Genomic DNA, 19,522 nt, shown 5'->3' on the forward strand with positions numbered 1-19,522 from the left:
GGTACCATAGGAGCTAGCACATTGGCTTCACGCAGTATACTTTAATTAATAACAGAGCATGGAAGTAAAATGCAGAATGCTTGGCATTCAGTCCCAGGCTCCTGCAATCAGAGAATAAATCATTCTTTTGGTGTAAGAATGTGAAGGCTCTCTATCCGTTGCATTAGCTGCTGCCATATGGCACTGTTTCTACTCAACAGAGGCTGGTAAATGTTAGCTTTCATAATTCATTTTGCAACTTACCTGGCAGAACAGTGGTTCGTCTTCATCCCTTCTCTTTATGCCCTAAAACCTGAAATACTGCCTGAAGAGTGATGAATGTTCTAAACTGGAAACCTTTTTGTTGTGATTCATCTTGTTATAATCAGTCATTGTTTTATTTCAGACCTTTCTGCATGTCTTCATGCTTCAAATAATGTTTAAAAACTTCAAGAATGACTTCATGTAATTGCTGTGTATAGTAAATTCATTGTACTGAACTACATAGGCGTTTTAAAACATTGCAAATGGAAAGGGGAACTGGAAGAATAAATCTGAAGTCATTGATTTAGCAGTAAGAAAACTGTCTGACCGTTGTCACGCAAAGATTCAGTATGAATGAGATACTGTTCTGGATGCCTGAAATCAAAAAGCTCTGTAGAAGCACCTGTTTGTGTGTTAAACAATACTTGCTTCTGTGTTTGTGGGATGGCAGAAAGGAGGTAGACGTTCACTTTAAGTTTACTCAAATATAGCACGTGAAGCAGGGTATGCAACACAGCCTAATTACTGCACGTGTCCTCATTCGCATGAAATAATGTTTATTATTTCATTTCATGGAATGTATGCTGGCCTATCCTTACAAGAAAAAATACTGGGCTCTGTTATGTTACATTGAAAAATAAACATACAGGGTAGATTTTGCAAAGGGCTCTTCTCTTGACAGATTGAAGAGTTTCAAGCTCTGAGCATAACCTGGCTGTTCAACAACCAAATGAAAGCCACAGTCGCACATGAGCTCTTTTTCATAATTAAGGTCTGCAAATGGCACTTTGTTTGGAGCCTTCTGAGGGACTGAGCAGGTTTTAGGGTCACGCAGGTACAGGACTGAATAACTGTATTTTGGCTAGAAAAAGAGTGCTATCAAAGGTAGAGGTATCCATACTGGAGATCCTGCAGCATCCCTGCCTAAGACTTCTTTTAAGGCATTTGCATCCAGCTTACCCCTGCGAGGGTAGAGAAAACTTGTTATTCCTCCTGTTCTGCATCATCCATATGGCAAGTGGCATTACAGAGAGTTTGTTCGCCAAACAGCCTTTCTGGATGGAGAGGGAAGCCTGGAAATTTGGTGGCAGAATATGCAATAAGCAAGGAGTCACTGCATATCCAACCTGCAGCACCATTCATCCTGTCCTTTCCTAGAAAGTAAAGGCTGTTAGAGATCCCTGAAAGCCTTCAGCAGAAGTGGAAGTGATGGGAATGCACTTATGAAATGCTGCCTATCAGATATTTTAAAAATCCACATTCTGTCTGCATGGGCGTTTGGTGAGCAGAAGGAAGGGAAGAGCTGCACTTGAAAGCCCTAGTATTATTTTCAGTGTCAGGGGATCTCCAAATTGGGTTAAGAGTGATAGTTTAAAAAAATTAGTGACTGGAAGAAAATTCCATGTTTTCTATGTAAGAGTGTTGAAATATAATATGACTTCCAATTGTCTTCTCTTTTTGTGTCTAGAATTTCTTTCCAGAGCAAATGGTTGCCTGGTGCCAGCAAACAAATGGCAGTATCCCACAGTCACAACTGTTGCAGGTACTGTAAGTTATCCATATGGAAAAAGAAAGTTTTGGAGCTGGAGGGGAGAGGTTGGGAGGAAGGGAGGGAGAATTCAAAGGTCTGGAAATAGCTGGTCGGAGAAAGACCAGTGTAGCGCGTTAGCATGTAGCTCTAATGCTGAAAATACCTGACAGAGGTCTTACTCCGTGGCATTGACGTGTAAGGTGTAAAGACAAAGTATTTGTAGCTGTGTTAAATATACTTGTTCCATTAATATCCATCTTACTCTGTGGATACCTGGTTTGGCCACCTAGTGTTGTTCCTAAAACAGTCTCAGCAGATATATTTCCAGAAAAACAGAAGTTCTTTTCTATACTCCACGTCACAGCACAAGAGAAAGTGTAAAAATGTGTATGTACATTGGTTTTACTTTTGCTTCTTATGTCCCATGTTTGGGCTTGGTGAGAACTAGCATTAAGGACCAACTTCCTCATGGTTCAGCCAACTACCTGCTCTTTTATATAGAAAAATAATTCCCTAAGAAGTAAGTCCAAGTCATTACAGAAATTTATAGGTAGTATTTGCAAAATAATCCCATTTAAAGCTCCCAAATTAAATTACAGGGGTGTGCACCTTACACATATGTGTTGGTAGAGTTGTGTAATCTGCGTGGCAGTAGCATGTGCACTGAGTTTATACACAAGATTTGATCTTGCTGTACAGTTTCTTGCTTGCTCATGAAGGAACTGTAGTCTTGGCACAGTTGTTCAGCCTCCAGGGATGGTGCTGAAGGGTGGGCTACCTCTTTGACCACTAACTCATTCACTTAAACCTCTCAGTTTAAGCACTTTGATCTAAAACCTGTAATCTAAACCTTTTTCACTTTAGTTGTCTTCTCAAGTGGGAGACAATCAACTCATGAGGCCAAATCAAAACACAGTCTATTAAAAAGAGTACTATGTTAAGAATATAACACCATGATGCCTGGAAGACAGTACCATTAACAACAGGCAAATTATAAAGCAGAAGGCACAAATAGATAAAGAAAGTATACATACAAAGAACTGATTTTAGCTTGATTTCTGTCACTTTGCATGTTTGCAGATTGTACTGATTCTCTTTTGTTGAGCTGGGGAGGAGGACTGGGAAAATAGGCTAGGTTTTAATGCAACTAAGGATTCTGACACAGGGCACTGATTTTTGGTTTTCTTTCCTGTGGGCACTGTCCACCAAATACCACCAGAACAAAACTTTCAAGAATTGCAGAAGCACCTAGGCCAGCCAGGTTTATGCATTTCTCTTTATATTATTGAATTTATGAGTTTGGCATTTAACATACTAAGCAAGCTCTTTATCATTTAAAAATCTGGCTCACTGTAATAAGGGAGCAATCCATCAATTCGCTAACCATAGTTAATACTTCATTCCTTTGATGTATTACAAATCAAATGATTCCATATGTGGTCCCTCTAATTATGTCGAGAACTTAAATACTTCTGGATCTTGAGGTCTAGTATAATTGCTGACACTTATTTGACTGCTCTGTATTTCATTTTGAGTTAAATATTCTGTTGTCTGTCACACCTCTTGGGTCAGGTGCATGTGATATATAAGACTTTAACGTGGGAAATCCTGAAATAGGCTGTTCCCATTCTAAAACTTCAGGATAAAGTTGCAGACTTTGGCCAATGTTTCCAAGTCAGACTAGTTGCCAGAATTGTTGTGACAAGATATTATTTTAGGAATTAGTAAGTGTACTTTGTGTCCCTTCAGGCCAAGTACAAGGAGAACAGGGATAAAGAGAAATGGTTAGACTTTTGGAGATTTAAGTATTGACACAGAGAACAGGAAGATGTCGGTAGCAGGAGGAGTTAGGTAGATGCAACAGGAGGAGCAGGAATATCCATTTTGGTCACAAATCAGTTTAAACATCTAGGTCAGTTTAAACATAATGTACCCCAAGTCAGCAAAGTGATTTGCCATTTGCTTCTCTGTTCTGCAAATACAGTGACAGTTTTATGATCCATCCATAGGACACGAGCCTCATTTACATTTTCCTCTCCAACAGAACTTTTTAAACTCCAGTAGCTGCCCTGAAATTCAAGGTTTCTTGCATGTGAAAGAGCTGGGTAGGAAATCATGGAAGAAATTGTATGTGTGTTTGAGGAGATCAGGACTTTATTGTTCTACAAAAGGAACTTCAAAGGTAAGATTAAAAAAGAAGTTGCACAGTACTAGCATGTGAAAGCATTTTCTGCTTTTACAGTGGGTATTTTTTGCTGGTTTTTAAATATCTGCACACAGTGTTCCCTTTTTTTATCGCATAGAAAAGGATAAGCAAGTCATGATCAAATGACAATCAAGCCCTGGGCTCTCAGTGCATGAAAATAGCTATACAGCATTATTACATAATAAAACCAAACTAGCCAGACAACATCATTGTGACTACTGAAGTCATGCTAACAAAGTTAGCAAGAGAAATCATGCTCTCCAAGCACATGAATTTACTTTAAATGACACCTTAAACAATATTTTATATTATCTAACTTTCAGATTTCTCTGGAGCACTGTAATAGGCTATGCCATTTTTAATATGATGTGTTCAAATTAGTATTTTGTCAGCTTCTAGTATAAAGCACCTTCTGCTAGTAGGCTGATGTTTAAAAAGTGTCGTGCTATGTCCACTTCAGGCGGCCTGAGAGAGGAACACAGTGTTCATACACTGCCCTCTGTTGGAGCTTGGTCTTGAGAGTCTGCAAAGCTTGTAGTAGCAAGATCTTCCAAAATCTTACACTTACCTATGATAAAACACGTTATTTCTCCAGGAGCCAAGACACTTGCAGTTACTGGCTGACCTAGAAGACAGCAATATCTTCTCATTGATAGCAGGCAAGAAGTTGTACAATGCACCTGCAGAGTTTGGATTTTGTATAAAGGTAATTCTTCTCATTAAGTTCTTCCAAAGTTCAAGATGGTGTTGGTAGCTTGGAGTCTTCCCAACCCCCAGCTAAATGGGATTTGTATGTAAAACTCTGCAAGCATTTCTGTCATGAGGACTTGATCTTTAACGTCTTTCATTTGGCAGGCATGTCCTGTGAATCTTGCCATCATTTTATGTGACACTTTTAACACTCTGTCTGCTGCTCCTTTGGCTTGGGAAATTTTCAGTGCAAGATCAGCTCAGTGCTGAAGCATGGTGTGCCTGTGAGGTGGCCTTGGTTCACCCCACAGATGAAATCCTTTTTTTTTTTTCCCCCAAGTACTCTAATTGAATAGAAAAGTTTCTCTGGCCAGCAAGGACCAAAACTTAGCAACAAAGGACCAATCTCTGATCTGGTGTAACTGTACCATTTTTGTGGGCCAAAGGTTTGCCTTTATTTAAGGAAGATGATTATCTTGGAGAATGGAAATACGAATAAGCAGTTGCCTTTGAGGATTTTAAAAACTGTTAAAAACTGTTGTGCTGATGGATAGGTTTGGAAAGTATTTCAAAGCTCTGTGTAATTTTCTGAGAAGAAAATAAGGCTGGGAGCTGGTTTTATTGACAGCAGCGAGTGAAATAGTCTGCTTCCTAGCAGCCGTTCCAGAGCTAGACAACATGGGTTTGCCTCAGAGAGTAGAGACTGGCTGTGGATCAGATTCTGAGCTGATGGAAGCAGACTTTCAGTTACAGAAACTTTGGTTCTTCATCTCAAAATGGGGACTCATAAAACTTACCACAGTTCTAAATAAACAAATAAAAAACCCACCAACAAATGCCTTGGTTCTGGTTGTAACATGGCATGAGAACCTTGTTCCGATAAGCTGCCAGGCTGCAGGGTATTTCAAAGCAGGCACTAAGATAAGACGTTTATCTTACTGCACCCAGCTGAGAAAGTGATTTCTTTCAAAGCATGTGCAGCCTCTCCTGAGCTTTAATTGAGGGTGATGTGAGATTTTTCTGGCCAGTTCTTAGACTAATACTGTACCTGCCTTTACTCTGCAGTCAGCTGACAGCGGTGTTGATTTTCTGCTCAATGTAGCTGACTTCCTTGTAATGCTTTATAGCCCAACAGAGTGAGAAATGAAACTAAGGAACTGCGGTTGTTGTGTGCTGAAGATGAGCAAAGCAGGACGTGCTGGATGACTGCCTTTCGACTCCTCAAGGTACCTAATCTTTTTTACGTGAATAGAGCTACACCTATAGTTAAGTTGCATTCATTATTTTGTTCATGAGAAGATATCTATATGTTCTTAAACACATCTGCCTCCAGAATGATAGTGAGCAAAATGCCAGATAGACCTGTCCCTCGGAAGCTTAGCACAGAACTGAGCTCAACTCCTTACGTATATGAATCAAATACAATTTTAGTTCTGGAGCCAAATTTGTGATATGTGAATCAAAAAACCAGCTTAACAAGGTATTTGCAAGTTTATATGAAGCTAAAGAAAATGTTTTGATGATGGTAAGTGGTTATTTTAACTAGAACAGAGCGCTGTCTAGAGCTTTTGTAATCTTCTCATTTTTCTGAAGGTTCTATTTAAAAAGTAACAAAAATAAGCAACGCTGTCTCTAGGCGAAAGTTATTCATATCTGAGAGCAAACAATGAGATTTCTTGATAATATGGTAGGAGGCTTCACAGATTTTTTTGAAACAAAATCACCAAGGAGGGAACTGAGGAGGTTGACTTATGCACTCTCTGAAGCAGGGAACTTCCTGATCTTCATAGGGAAATGTGCAGAAGTTTTAGGTTTGTTTGATTTTAAATCTTTCCCTGAAGATGCTGTCTTGAAAACTACTGTGTTCTTCTATGTACCTTACTACATCATCTCTCATATTAAAGGGAACATATAAATATATAAAAATATAATAAATATGTACAGATATTGTTACCCATGAAAATCTCGCCTCTCTTCTGCACAGTTACCCCACTCTCTAATATTCTGCATCAAAGTGTATCATACAAAATGTGATAAAAAACAGAGGCATGCACAAGGTGGTACTGTGGTACCTGATGCTGTATACATGTCCACCAAAATAGGATGGAGAACCTATGGAGAATAGTCAGCTTTGGCTCTCTGGGTAGCAAACAGATAATTTCAGATTTGGAAATGAGGTCACGGCTGCTGCCTGCAGCTGCTGAGGTCAGTGTTTATTCCTCCCGTCCCTTTCAAAATAGTTTACCTCATTTGTTTATCCTCAAAACATAACAGATGTTGCTACAATTACCTGTTCCTCTCCCCATGCAAACTCATTCATCATGCAAAAACCCTGTGAGCATAGGGAAAGCAAATCAGACTCCTAGACCTGTGGGTATGAAAACACAATGGCTTCTTCTCCATCTACATGAAGTGGTCACCTTCCAAACCAGAGCACATCTCTTTGAATGCTCTTCAAATATTACCTTATTTATTAATTGTAAGAGATTCTGTGTTGCAGTACAGAAATTAAGTTGTTACAAAAGCAGGTGCACTAGCCATAGTAAGGGCCAGGATGCAAGAAGCAATCCCAGTTACAAGATGCATCTTTGATTTCTGTGGAGCTGATATCTCTGTTGGCTGTCGTAATCCACTCTCCAGTTACTTTACTTGACTCGACTCATGTTTAATACACACTAACAATTAGTGTAAGAGTTTCAGTTCCAGTGCTCCTTCTCAGCTGGCCTTTACTTTCCCTACTTACACAAAATTTTGCGTGTGGGGAAAGTGCTCAAACAGAGTATCAGAAAATTATAGTGAATTGTACATTGAAGATACCTCTGAAGAATACACTGGTCAGGGCACTGATATTCCTGAACGGCAAGGAAAAACTTCCACAGTGTACAGCATTAACTATTCTTATCGAATATGTAGACATGCATCTTGCTGTGACTGTTCAGAAGAATCTTCTCTCTCATACAGGGTACTGTATGGCAGTAATTTCTGTATATAGAACATTCACCCTGAGGCATTTAACATTTGGGAGAAAAAAAAGTTTGTTTTTAAGGAACACTGAAAGATGATTAAAGGTGTATAGTCAGGGAGAATTAAGGCTGTGCCACAAGGCTGTGGCTGTGACCCTCCTTTTTATATACCTACTGATTTAGCTTTCTATAGTCATATATTACCATGTTTACAAAATTATTTATACCATTTCAGTTAGAACATTCAGTAAGTAATGTTGCTATACTTCAGTACTGTGCCTCTAGGGAAGGCACTGAGTAGGTGTTTTCCTACCGTGCTAGTTACTAGTGTTGCTAAAATTTATCATGTTCAACGAGGAGCATGACTGGAATTCAGCCACCTTATTTTTATAAGGATGAGAAAAGTACCACAAGTGTTATTTCCTGATGAAATTTATTAACAGAGCTAGTGAATTAGAAAGGTTCTTACTTTTTATCATTATGAAAACCGAGTTTGAACATCTTGCGCAGAAATTGTTTTAAGCTCACATTACTAGAGGGTAAAAATAGGGGTAGTTAATATATGTGTTCTGACTTCAAGTGCAAGCTTGTATTCTACAAGGAAAACATGGCGATAGCCGAGAGTGGCAGAAGTGACCTGTGTATTTCACTCAGGCTTGTAAAAGCACTGTCTTTTAAATAAAACTCGTGCATATTTACTGCTCTGTTGCCACCTACCAATCACTGGTACTCAATGCAAATTCCTTTGGGACAGCTCATGATCATGAAAATAATAAACTGGTGGCACCTTGTTCCAGCGTAAGTGGTGTTATGAAATACCACAGTTTTTTTCTTAGGGTATATATTTGAATACTAATGTCCTTGCATTTCTGTTGGCAGTATGGAATGCTACTGTATCAGAATTACAGAATTCCCCAGCAGAGAAAAGCCATGCTTCCACACTTTTCCACTCCAGTAGTAAGTAATGACCTTTACCTCATTAATGTATGATGTTGGAAAAGTACATTTGCTTTTGCATTTTAAAAGTGGAAAAATTTTATGCTAAGAAATGTAAATTCAGCATTGTGTAGCAAATCAATGTAAAGTTCACGTTTCGCATGAGTACAGTTTATGTGGTTGGCTCTCCATTATCTCAGGCTTACATGATCCACATGATTGAAAAATCTTGGATACGTCAGGCACTTTGAGATGTACAGTACAGAGACATCTGGCTGTCTGCAGAAGCCAGCTTAGGTCTGGCAAAACTAACACGTAAATTTCCTAAAATATGTTGGGCCAAGAGCTGACTTGTTAGCTATCTAAAAGTGAAGATCCTGTATTTGGATCCCAACTGGCCCTGAAAATAACTGGAGTATGGTAACAGGGCAAGTGGGCAACTTGAGCAATACAGATTTTATTCTCAGCCTTTGAATCCTCTCCCTCCCCTACGGCCTAAAGAGAAAAACTGTCTATTTTTGTGTCTGCAAATCTTTTGGAAGGGATTAAAAAAATGAGATGTATTTTCTGTGCTGTTGAAGGATAACTTTGGACAGTCTTCTGAACCAAAACATTTTGAAATGAAACTCTCAAGCTGGTTTTTTTCTTTCCCTGTTTTTTGAAACAAGTGAAAATTCCTTTTCAGAGAAGTGTATCTGAAAACTCACTAGTAGCAATGGATTTTTCGGGGCAAATAGGAAGAGTTATTGAAAATCCTGCTGAAGCACAGAGTGCTGCCTTGGAAGAAGGACATGCTTGGAGGGTAGCTATCTTCTCTTCTTTTCTATTTTTGTAATTAGTAAGTGTCTATTGAGAGCCAAAACACAGAGTGTGCTATGATGTTAGTGCAGTGCTGGTCACAGTATAGCTTAGCTCCGACCTGAAGCAATCACACTGCAAGCATGCAGATCTGAAAGTCAATATCCATCTTCAGCAAAACTGTCACATTCACAACAACCTTCTACCACTGCTTCTCTGTCCCCCTAGTGTCCAGAGGAAAGTTGAGGGGGAAAGCAGACCCACCAGAACTTTACTGCCAGTTTGCAAAACCAGTCTCTGAGGAGGAATATGTCAAATTAAATGCTTCCCCACATGGAAGAGGCTGGGGCTCTGACTAATGGCTTGCTCCCAGTAAGTTTAATTGCAGAATATACAAGAGGCAGGACCTCTTGCAATGAAAACTGATGTAACTTGTTTATAGTGTCTTGTGGACAGACAGCTGCAGTACAAGTTTTCCCACATGCTCGTCTCTTAGGGAATAGGAGTCATTACTGAAGCATTAGCTGGTGCTTTATGTACGGGAGGGAAATACTGCTTGATTTACTGAGTGCCTGGTGTTTTGCCTGAGCAGAAACATACCAGAATTTTCTTTTTTCTGTCTTTTTTTTTTCCTCCTTTTTCTTTTTTTTTTTTTTTCCTTTTTGTATTTTTAGATACTGAGCTTTCATCATTAACATCTGGCTTGTGTTTTAAGCCAACTGAAATGAGCTGCTGCTTGTAGATTAGCCCCCTTCAAAGTTGCATTTCTTTTTTTCATCCTTGCATTAAACTTGCCCAGCCCCCAGTTTCCTGTAAATTAAATCTGTATTGCATGTGCACTAATTCTCTTCTGTTGAGGCTTTAGTGTGGATTTAACGGTAATTCATTTTCTCTGTAGAAACGTAGCACAAGAATGAACATCTTGGGTAGCCAAAGTCCACTCCATCCTTCCACACTGAGTACAGGTAAATTCTGCTGGTTTGTAAGCATAGTATCAGAGGCTTCTGTGGGTAAATAAAAGTTACATTTCATATAAAGACACATAGGGTGCAGTCATATAGTATTAATGCCTCAGTGACAAATACAGTGTTTATGTTTATCAGTAGCTTCTGTGTCATTAACAGTAGGAGGAACTTGTTTTCCTTTGAAGGTGCATTCAAGCTTTTCTTCAATGTTAATCTTTTGAAACTCAGATTTTATAAAAAATAGAGACTCCATGAATGTTTCCATTTAAAACAATCTAGAAGTCAATCCCTTGGTTTAGTCAAGGAAAGTCAATGAGTGATCTTTAATCTTTTAAGAGTAAAAATGAGCCTTCAAAATAGCATTCATTCCGTAAGAACTCAGTAATGTAAAACTGACACCTGTGATTTCTGAGCATCTCTTGTAAGAGACTGTAAGTTTCTTAAAATAATAAGAAATCGCGTATTAATATCTTGGAGAGTTTAGAGGAAACAGAGTTATACTCTCTTTCTAGTCTATGTTTCTATTCAGAACAGAATTTAAAAATACCATTTGAAAAACAGTAAAACAAAACCCATCAAAATATTGGGGGGTAACTCCCCCCTTGGAAGCACAAGCTAAAGTGCTTTTCATTATCTGAGAGATAAAGAAACTTGGTTTTAACCTGTTAACTTATACATTGTATTCTAAGAATTGTTTAGTCCCAACATTTTTAAGAAGCTATGAAAAGGCAATAATATTGTAGAGATTTCTCTTGCTAACCTAATCGTACATCTGCAAATCACAAAATACTTGGAGATAATGCCTGTCTACTTGATACATTAAGTAGATGCAACAGCTGGTGCATTTTTTTCGTGCTGATTGATTTTTTTATATAGAATGATGAAAGACATTTTATATGATGTAACAAAACTATACCCACTTTTAAAATGTTTAAATTATCAGTGTGTGGAAAAAACTGTTGCAAGTTGCTGTTTTTAACCATGCTGTTATTCCTTCTTTTCCCTCTCACCTCCAGTTATTCATAGGACACAGCACTGGTTTCACGGTAGAATCTCTAGAGAAGAATCTCACAGGATTATTAAGCAGCAAGGGCTTGTAGATGGGTAGGTATTCCTGTTGCTTAGTATTTATGATCTGATGCTAGGCGTTCTACACAAGAGCACAGCTTCTGCTGTAAGGGTTTAACAGGTTTGTGAACACTTCTGAGTAACCCGGTTCATTATAACCTGCCTGGCTTTCAAAAAGTCAGAGTATGTGTTTGTAGGAGTAAGTTCTAACTCTTTATTTGAAAAATAAAATATTAAGGATACACTTAAACTTTTTTATTTTTTCCAACAGAAGCAATCAAGTTTTTGAGAAAGTTAGAATTGGAAAGTAATTCATTCCTGTAATCTGCACTGAGGACCTATTTTTCAGGCAAAGATGTACCTAGCTATTTGCCCACAAATTTATGATCAGCCATTTGTGCTCTTTTGCATTAATCAGAGCAGTTAATGATGATTTCTTACTATTTGTTTCTGTTCTAGAGCAAAGAAATGAAAGTACCTGTTCCAGCACTCTCTAAAATGTCTGTAATTGAGATTTCAGTATCTTCTGAGCATGTTTCCCTTACTTACACATAGTTATGGTTATTGAAGGGAAGTTGCTTAAACTGCAGTTCTTAATTTGTAGGATGGGAAGAGCATGGTTGCCTTTAGTTCACTAATCTCACTGCTGTCAGGGTTAAGGTAGAAATTTCAATGTTGGCTTCTCAGGAGACAGTTAAGTTCAACCCTTCAGCATTTTTTGATTCAGGAGCGTCACTAATCTTTGCGAAGAATGACATACATTAGAGAAATACAAATTGCTAGTGCATGTACATATTCATCAAGCAGTGGGTTTTAATTGTTTTGGGGGTTTTGCTGGGCTAAGGCTATTGGGTTTTAGCTTAGCAGGTGAGAGAAGAAAGGCTAAGAAAACAAAGGAGCAGTGCTGACTTGCTGGGTTTCTGGTTCTCTCTCACACTGCAGATCTTTACAATCTTGGGCTCATTTTGACTTGTTGCCTTAGGAATCTAGTGGCCTGTCTTTCTTGGGGTTTTCATAAATAGGTTAATGCCTCTGAGGTGGCATAAAACAGCTTACTCACTGTGGAATGTGAAGACTGGTTAGTTTCTGGCTACAGCTACTGGCTGTAGCGAGGTCAGTGGCAAGAAAAAAACCATACTGCCTGTGTGCTCTGAGATCTAAGGATCATGGTTTGCAGGACAGAAGAATCTTACCTGTGTTTTCCTGTTCTGTGTGTCTTTGAACAAAGGAGGTAGAAAGTTAACAGTCTTCTGATGGCTCATGTAAGATGTTCTGCAATGTATGTAGGCAGCTGATAGTGCTATCACTTGACTGTCTCTGGAAACTGTTGTTGAGGATTTGTCTATCTTAGTAGTCATTGTTTATGTGGACAGTCTTTTGCTTGCCAGAGGTTGAGTAAACACTTGCAGGATCAGTTGTGCTGAGTTTTTTTTTGTGCCACCGGCTTATGATACCATGCATTATGAAATGGCTAGATGAAAGATAATTTAGAGATACTTGCATGAATGCTGTAACCACAGGGCAGGTAGGATCCATCTCAAGTTGATCAAGGAGATGGATCCTAATTTGTAAAGTCTTCGGTCCCTTTTCCACACATCTGGTCTTGCTAGGATTAAAAAGGAATGTTCAAATACCATGCATGGTTTCCAGTGGTGGCAAGACATGCCTGTCTCTTGAGTATTGGAGTGACCCTGGTTATGATGGTGCATTTTTGTGGTATTGACATTTCTCAATCAGTTCTGAGGAGCTGGAGGAAGTTCTTTCGGGTTCATAAGACTACAAGCAGTTCTTGCAACTCGGCCTTGGAAGAGTGTGTTCCTGGCTTAGTGGTTAGCAATTAAGAGGGCTTGAGGCCTGCCCCAGTACTGTGCTTGGCAGTCTCACAAATCCACTAGTGATTAGCACTGTAAGCCTTATGCCAAAGGTATATTCTTGTTTCCTCTGGCATGGAAAGGTTCTCCTTCCTTAGTTCATAAATGGCAAGGGGAGGAAAGATTTTTTTACTAGATGGTTTTTCTCTTCCAAGTATATATTTGAGTTAGGACTTCAATTTTGTGGGTCAACTTAACAGTGAGTTACATAGTGTATGATGTTGCTAGCTATACTCCTAAAGAGTATTATTTTCCAATGATGCTGAGGGAAAAATACTGTGAGTGTTTTAGAGGAAAAATCTCTAAACACCACATCTTGATAATGTGGGTGCTAGTTAACTGGTAAGTTGTTTTAAGAAAGTATTGAGCTGTTCCTGTGCAATTGCAGTCATTAAACTAATTTTGCTAACACTGGATTTCGGTAAACTGTTGCAAGATACCATTTCTGCAGAAATCCAGATTTGCTTTGGAGTTAAATGAAAACACTTCATGAGACTACATATCAGTAACGGAAAGCTCAGTTTGAGAGACCCTTTTAAAAAGCCTCATACATACATTCAAAGGGGAAGAACTACTGTCATGTATCTTTCACTTTTTTCTTCATCTGTTAGTTTGCATAGCCATGGTATAAAAATTGAAAGCACATTGCCCATTATGGAATCACCAAAGAAGAGTTAGGCAATAGCACAAAATGACATAGTAGTTTTGATTATTTATGAAGAAATGGATTGTGGTATTCAGCATGTACTTAAAAATGTTCTCTCCTAGACTATTTCTTCTCCGGGACAGCCAAAGCAATCCAAAGGCATTTGTACTTACACTGTGCCATCATCAAAAAATAAAGCATTTTCAAATCTTGCCGGTAAGTGGATTATTTTTGATACTGATCACAAAAAAAAGAAATTTAAAATCTTGAAGCTTTGCCAACATCTGAAGAGACCTCTTATTAATTACTGATGTGATTAACTGTGATGTTTCCATTAGCGAGTATATTAGCATGTATTCTTTAGAATTGTCAAATGTCTGATTAAAATTCTTCGTTAACATTGCCTGAAAAACTAGTGTAAGTCACTGAGGTATAGAAGTAATGCACAGAACTCGTTCTCTGTGACTGACAGCAACATCAGCGGCAGTTGTCTCCCTGTCACTTAGGCAAACGTCGAATAACTCAGGGAAACTTCAAAAAGTTTTATTCTGGAGGTTATCCAATAACGTTGAGCTTAAAATAGCATTACACTGAGATGTCAGGAACCTATGTGATTTTTATCTTGATCAGGAGCAGCATAAGAAGTTTAAGATCATGTAACCTCTTTATTGGTCCAAACCCTCTTCCCTTGCTTTGCCTGCCAGTTTTACAAACTGCTAACAAATACTTTGGGAGTATTTTTGTTTAGGTAGTGAAGAACAGTGCTGTCTCTATGACTTTCAGTTACTCTGCCCACAAGCTTTCACTTTCATAAACAAAACATTTCAAGTTGAGTTAACGTCTGTTCTTTTCTAGTGCTGCACCTGGTTTCTCAAAGATCTCTGGGCGCTAGCTTGTTGGGCAGTGCCCATCATTTATCTTACGTCCCATGCTTGTACTCTTTATGTTTTACCATGCTTGCATCTCTGCAGGTGCAGTCTAACTTGAAAAGGATGTTTTGTTTCCCCAGTGTGAAGATGATGGACAGATATTTTTCAGCCTGGATGATGGGAACACCAAATTCAGCGATCTAATCCAGCTTGTTGAATTCTATCAACTAAACAAAGGAGTCTTGCCCTGCAAACTCAAACACCACTGCATTCGAGTGGCCTTATGACCTCAAATCTGACTCTCACTGAAGACTGGATTTGCTAGAAGAGTAATTGTAAGAGAACGTTGACACTGGGGAATTGGCAGATTTGTAAGTTGGTAAAATGAATAAAAATATTATGCACCTTGGGACTCTGAAAGGGATGGATTCGACAGGTGCCAACAGACCAAGATTGCTGGTTTGTCTAACACCTAAGAGTGATTGCTGCTGAGTGTCCCAGCATCCCAAAAATGGGGGGAGGGTATGTAAAACAATGAGTAAATTTGAAACAGAACTGGAAACTATTCTGGCTGGGCCACTTAACAGGAACAAGTGTGAAGAGAAATCTTGGAAAGAACTCTTGCCCTGGAATAATCTTGACAATTAAGACTAGTGTGTTTACTTTTTGTATTGATCACTTTTTTTGCACTCCTACTTTGTTTCGGATATTGTATGCAGCCTATATTAGGAGCTGATGTGGCTTTTAAAATTCATGCAGGAGTTGGGTATTAATCTCCACCCTAAAATGTATGGAATGCTTCAGCCTAAAAGAATCTAGAAGAAAATCAAGAAGTGTGTGTGTGTGCGCGCGTGTGTGTCTCAAAACTTCTCTGGAGACCTGAGGTTCGATGATCTGCAGATGTCTTTGAAGAAGCAATGAGGATACAATTCTAAAAGAACATACCACCATATACGTACTCTTAAAACTGTTGACTTGTAGCATTATGGCTGTAGTATGTTGATGGCATATTAGTGGCATCCAGTCATGCAAAGACTGTATTAGATTCTATGCACAAATTTTTATTATTGAAGTGGTGGTTTGTTTTTTACAGCCTTTTGACTGTTTTCCTGAGGAAACTTACTGTTACTAAATAGAATAGGACTGAATGACTACACTTGTATTTGAAACCACCATTTTTTTGTGAGAAGATTCTTCTGCGGGTAGTCTTAGTATGACAAAATAAAAAGAAAAAAAAAAAGCAACAAAAAAAAATCAAAACAGTGTTTTTAGCTTTATAGCTCCTTGAATTTTCAGACTGTTTCAAAGAGCTCTTTCCATTATAGTAAAGCTACAGTGACACAAAGCTCTCTTGGGGAATAGGGCATAAAAAGAACTGTACCCCTTCTGCTTTCTGTAGGGCCATGAAAGTTTACATGGTGAGAAAGAACATACTGGGAATGGAAACACATTTGATTGTAAACTAGCTGCTGGCAGTATCATCCATTGAGGTAACTGGTGATCTCTGTATCATACACACTAAGGCACGCCAGTACCTATGGCAGACAAGCATGTATCCTGCTCTGGTGCTGGTTTGTCATCAGAACTACTTTATTGTTAATGTTTAAATCAGTTATTTAATGTTGACACAATAACACTTTCTGATGATAAATCAGTATGAAAGTTAGATGCCTTGATCCTCCGATTGCAAATACCATTCTTTCAGCAACGTGGCTGGTGCAGGAACTGTTACTGAATTAACTTCCCAGTACTTCATGCAGTTAGCCACGGCAAGAAGTACTCCACCTTGGGAACCTGCAGAGTGCAGTGCAGAACGGAGCATTCTTGAGATGGGAAATGATTTACGCGGGCTAGTTCATCCTTACTAATATTTGCCACTGGGTTTGAAATCCTAGCCATCTGAAAGGGTAAAGAAGTAAAACCAATCCTACACCTTTAGGTCTTCATGTAGTGTTGAGAATAGCTTAAGACAAACCATAACCTGCCTGAGTCGTCCATATCAGCTTATAACTATGTCAATGGTATAGAAACACTGTATTTTAGTTTACAGAACACATTTAGTATTTTTTTCCATCTTATGTCTAGATACTAAAAATGAAGAAACTTGATTTTGTTTTTAGCAGAAACCTTTTTTGGTTTTTTTTTTTTTTTTTTTGTTTTGTTTTGTTTTTAATTGTACATAGTGAAATGAGTGTTCCTGCTTTCTAGACAATGTATTTTAAAACCTTGAAATTAAGCTAACTTAAGTCTGACTTCACTTTGCATGCTTCTATTTGGCCCCTATTAGGAGAAAAAAGATACTTGTATTGACTACATTACCAGTTTAATAAGACCATTTATGCTGTAGTTTTAAGTTTTTCTGTTTACATAGCTTAGTGACAGCCATGCATTTTTCCCAGTAGGCGGATAGTATTTGCAGTGTTTCATATTTATAAAAAAAAAAAAAAACCTTGCATCTTATTTAAATTGAGAATAAAAGTTTGACTATGAATCATGATTTTTGTATGTAGATGGTTGACTTAGTATTTTGTACTTTTCCCAGCTAAAGTGAGCTGTTTTGAGAAAGTGACCACCTTCAAAGTGGCAACAATCTTACTTAAGCAGATCACTGCTTTGTCTTCTTTCTGCTGGAAAACAGTCAATGCCACCTTAGTTTTCCAACAGATTCAGCTGGCTGCCAGCTCAGAATACCAAGGACTGAAGGACATTTGACTCTTATTTTTGTATTTAAATGACATGAATGTAAAGGGGATGCTCAGGGTTGTTTTGGAGCCTGTTGAATTTTTATCTTTTTGCCTGTGATTTTATTTTCTAAATAAATACTTCATGTAGCAATCTTGAATATGTTGAGAAGGAAAATGCCAAACCATTTTGGTAATGGGGTTCCTAGTTAAGTTATGTTACGATAGGTGTTAAAGTACAAAAAACTTTTTATTTGTTAATTAATCTTGAAGAAACACGTGCCTCAGTTTAGATGTTTTGTCTTATCTTTTCTGCACTAAATACCTGACAGTTTGACCAATCAATGCACCTTTCCAGTGGCAAGACTTGCTTATCGTAAATTATATTGTCACAATGCAAGATTTAGTGACTGTAAAATGGAATAAAGTTTAAAGTTTCAGGGAATGCAAAAGGTATTAACTTAAGAGACAAAACCTTTATTCAATATGCTTTGCTTCATACTGTAAATAGCTTTTTGGCTTGTGAACCTAATTGTAATCTTTCAGGTATTTTTGTACAAATAAGGGACTGATATTCTGTTTCTTGTAATTAGAAATAAACGTTAATACAATGCTATTCATTTTATATTGGAATGAATGTAGTCTTTTGGTTATATCTGTACATGGCGTACCTCTTGCCTTAATTCTGGGTTATTCAGGGTGGGTTATATTAAACAGCCTTTAAGAAGATTTAAGAGGAAAACAGAATCCCCAAGATATCTTTATTCTGGCTGTTCTCTCTTATGATTCCTATAAGGACAGGCTGTCCTTTACTTAAAGAAGAACTTGATCACTCCTTTTGTTTGAGGAAAATTACTAGGGGTATTCTGTTATGATATTCACAGTACTCATTTGGGAAGGTTGCTAGAGTCAAATGAGGAAATACACCATGTGCATCTTTTGGGGCATAAACTCACTGAAAATATACACTCTGCATAAAGTACTTTATTGGCCTGATAGCTATTGGGTCAGAAAACTTATCAGTAGTACTTTCAGAAAGCAATTATTTACCCCCATAACCCTTGTATTCAAGTGGTTCATCAGCATTTGGCTGGAAAAGCACATCTGCACAAAATATGTTTTTGCTTACAAAAGCCATTTGGGGTGGGGGGGTGGTGGGGAGATTGGTGGTTCTTCTAGCAGGTAGAATAATAGAAGGCTGGAAATGTTTCACTTTTTTATTGGACCAAATCCTTTCCCGTTTCTGCCTTGCTAAGCCATAGAAGACATCAGATGCTTTCCACTTCAAGCCTTAGTCACACTCTGGCTTCTGCAATGCTATGTCTTCATGCAAGTTTGTATTACACTGGGGCATGGGTTACATGTTAGCAGTATGAAATTCAGCACATAAAGGCAGAGCACTTCTTTGGGGTTTTGATACTCCCAGATTTTTTTCTGTCTGGAGATGCATGTTAAAGTACTTACAGTTCACTATCCTGCATACAGCAACTTCCTCTTTCACTGAGTTTGAAACAAAGGGAACTGCTTGCTTGCAAAAGGTTTGAAGATGCCTATTTCTTGCTTAGCTGAAGGAAGCTGTGCTAACATTGAAACTGGCCCTCTCTGTAATCATTAAAAGTCAGGGACTGTAATTCTACACAAACCTGTAAAAAAACAAAACAAACAAACAAAACAAACCCCAGAACCTCCCCCCCCCACCCCCCCACCCCCCTTACTTTATTGTATATATTATGTTTGGAACAGACAAGAAGACGGCATGAAAAAAAGAGCAGCACAGCCAAAATGCATCAGTAAGTGTATGCAATGGCAGGGCAGCATTGTGTGCCTGTTTGTCCAAACTGGCCTCAACTGTGTCAAGTGCAAAATGATACCTGTGAAATCTGGTATTAACAGGCATTAACAGCAGGTACCTCCTGTGCTATCAGAACACCACCAGTACAAAATTGGCCCTGGTCAGAAATGGGTATGTGGTACAGGTTTGAATTAATTGCCTGATGGAAGGTTTGCATTGCTTTTACATTAGTCACAGGACAACAGACATAATCAGACTTCTGA

The 19,522-nt window shown here is 38.4% G+C and overlaps 1 protein-coding gene across 3 annotated transcripts in view; it reads left to right on the forward strand.

Moving 5' to 3' along the window:
* The window catches only part of GRB10 (growth factor receptor bound protein 10), a 145,760-nt gene extending 127,656 nt beyond the window's left edge, over positions 1-18,104 (forward strand). For 2 of the 3 annotated variants that reach the window (XM_030496555.1, XM_030496544.1), the window contains 10 exons: positions 1,712-1,786; positions 3,819-3,956; positions 4,576-4,686; positions 5,798-5,896; positions 8,513-8,590; positions 9,255-9,371; positions 10,266-10,332; positions 11,349-11,436; positions 14,040-14,133; positions 14,927-15,504. In XM_030496555.1, the coding sequence (XP_030352415.1) occupies positions 1,712-1,786; positions 3,819-3,956; positions 4,576-4,686; positions 5,798-5,896; positions 8,513-8,590; positions 9,255-9,371; positions 10,266-10,332; positions 11,349-11,436; positions 14,040-14,133; positions 14,927-15,073 (1,014 nt within the window). In that variant the 3' untranslated portion in view covers positions 15,074-15,504. Of the gene's footprint in view, positions 1-1,711; positions 1,787-3,818; positions 3,957-4,575; positions 4,687-5,797; positions 5,897-8,512; positions 8,591-9,254; positions 9,372-10,265; positions 10,333-11,348; positions 11,437-14,039; positions 14,134-14,926 lie in introns of all 3 variants that reach the window. The other variant, XM_030496536.1, reaches the window with a different exon arrangement.
* Positions 18,105-19,522: the final 1,418 nt, after the last annotated feature.

Source organism: Strigops habroptila, chromosome 1 (genome assembly GCF_004027225.2).
Source record: "Strigops habroptila isolate Jane chromosome 1, bStrHab1.2.pri, whole genome shotgun sequence".
In the NCBI taxonomy this organism is placed as follows: Eukaryota; Metazoa; Chordata; class Aves; order Psittaciformes; family Psittacidae; genus Strigops; species Strigops habroptila.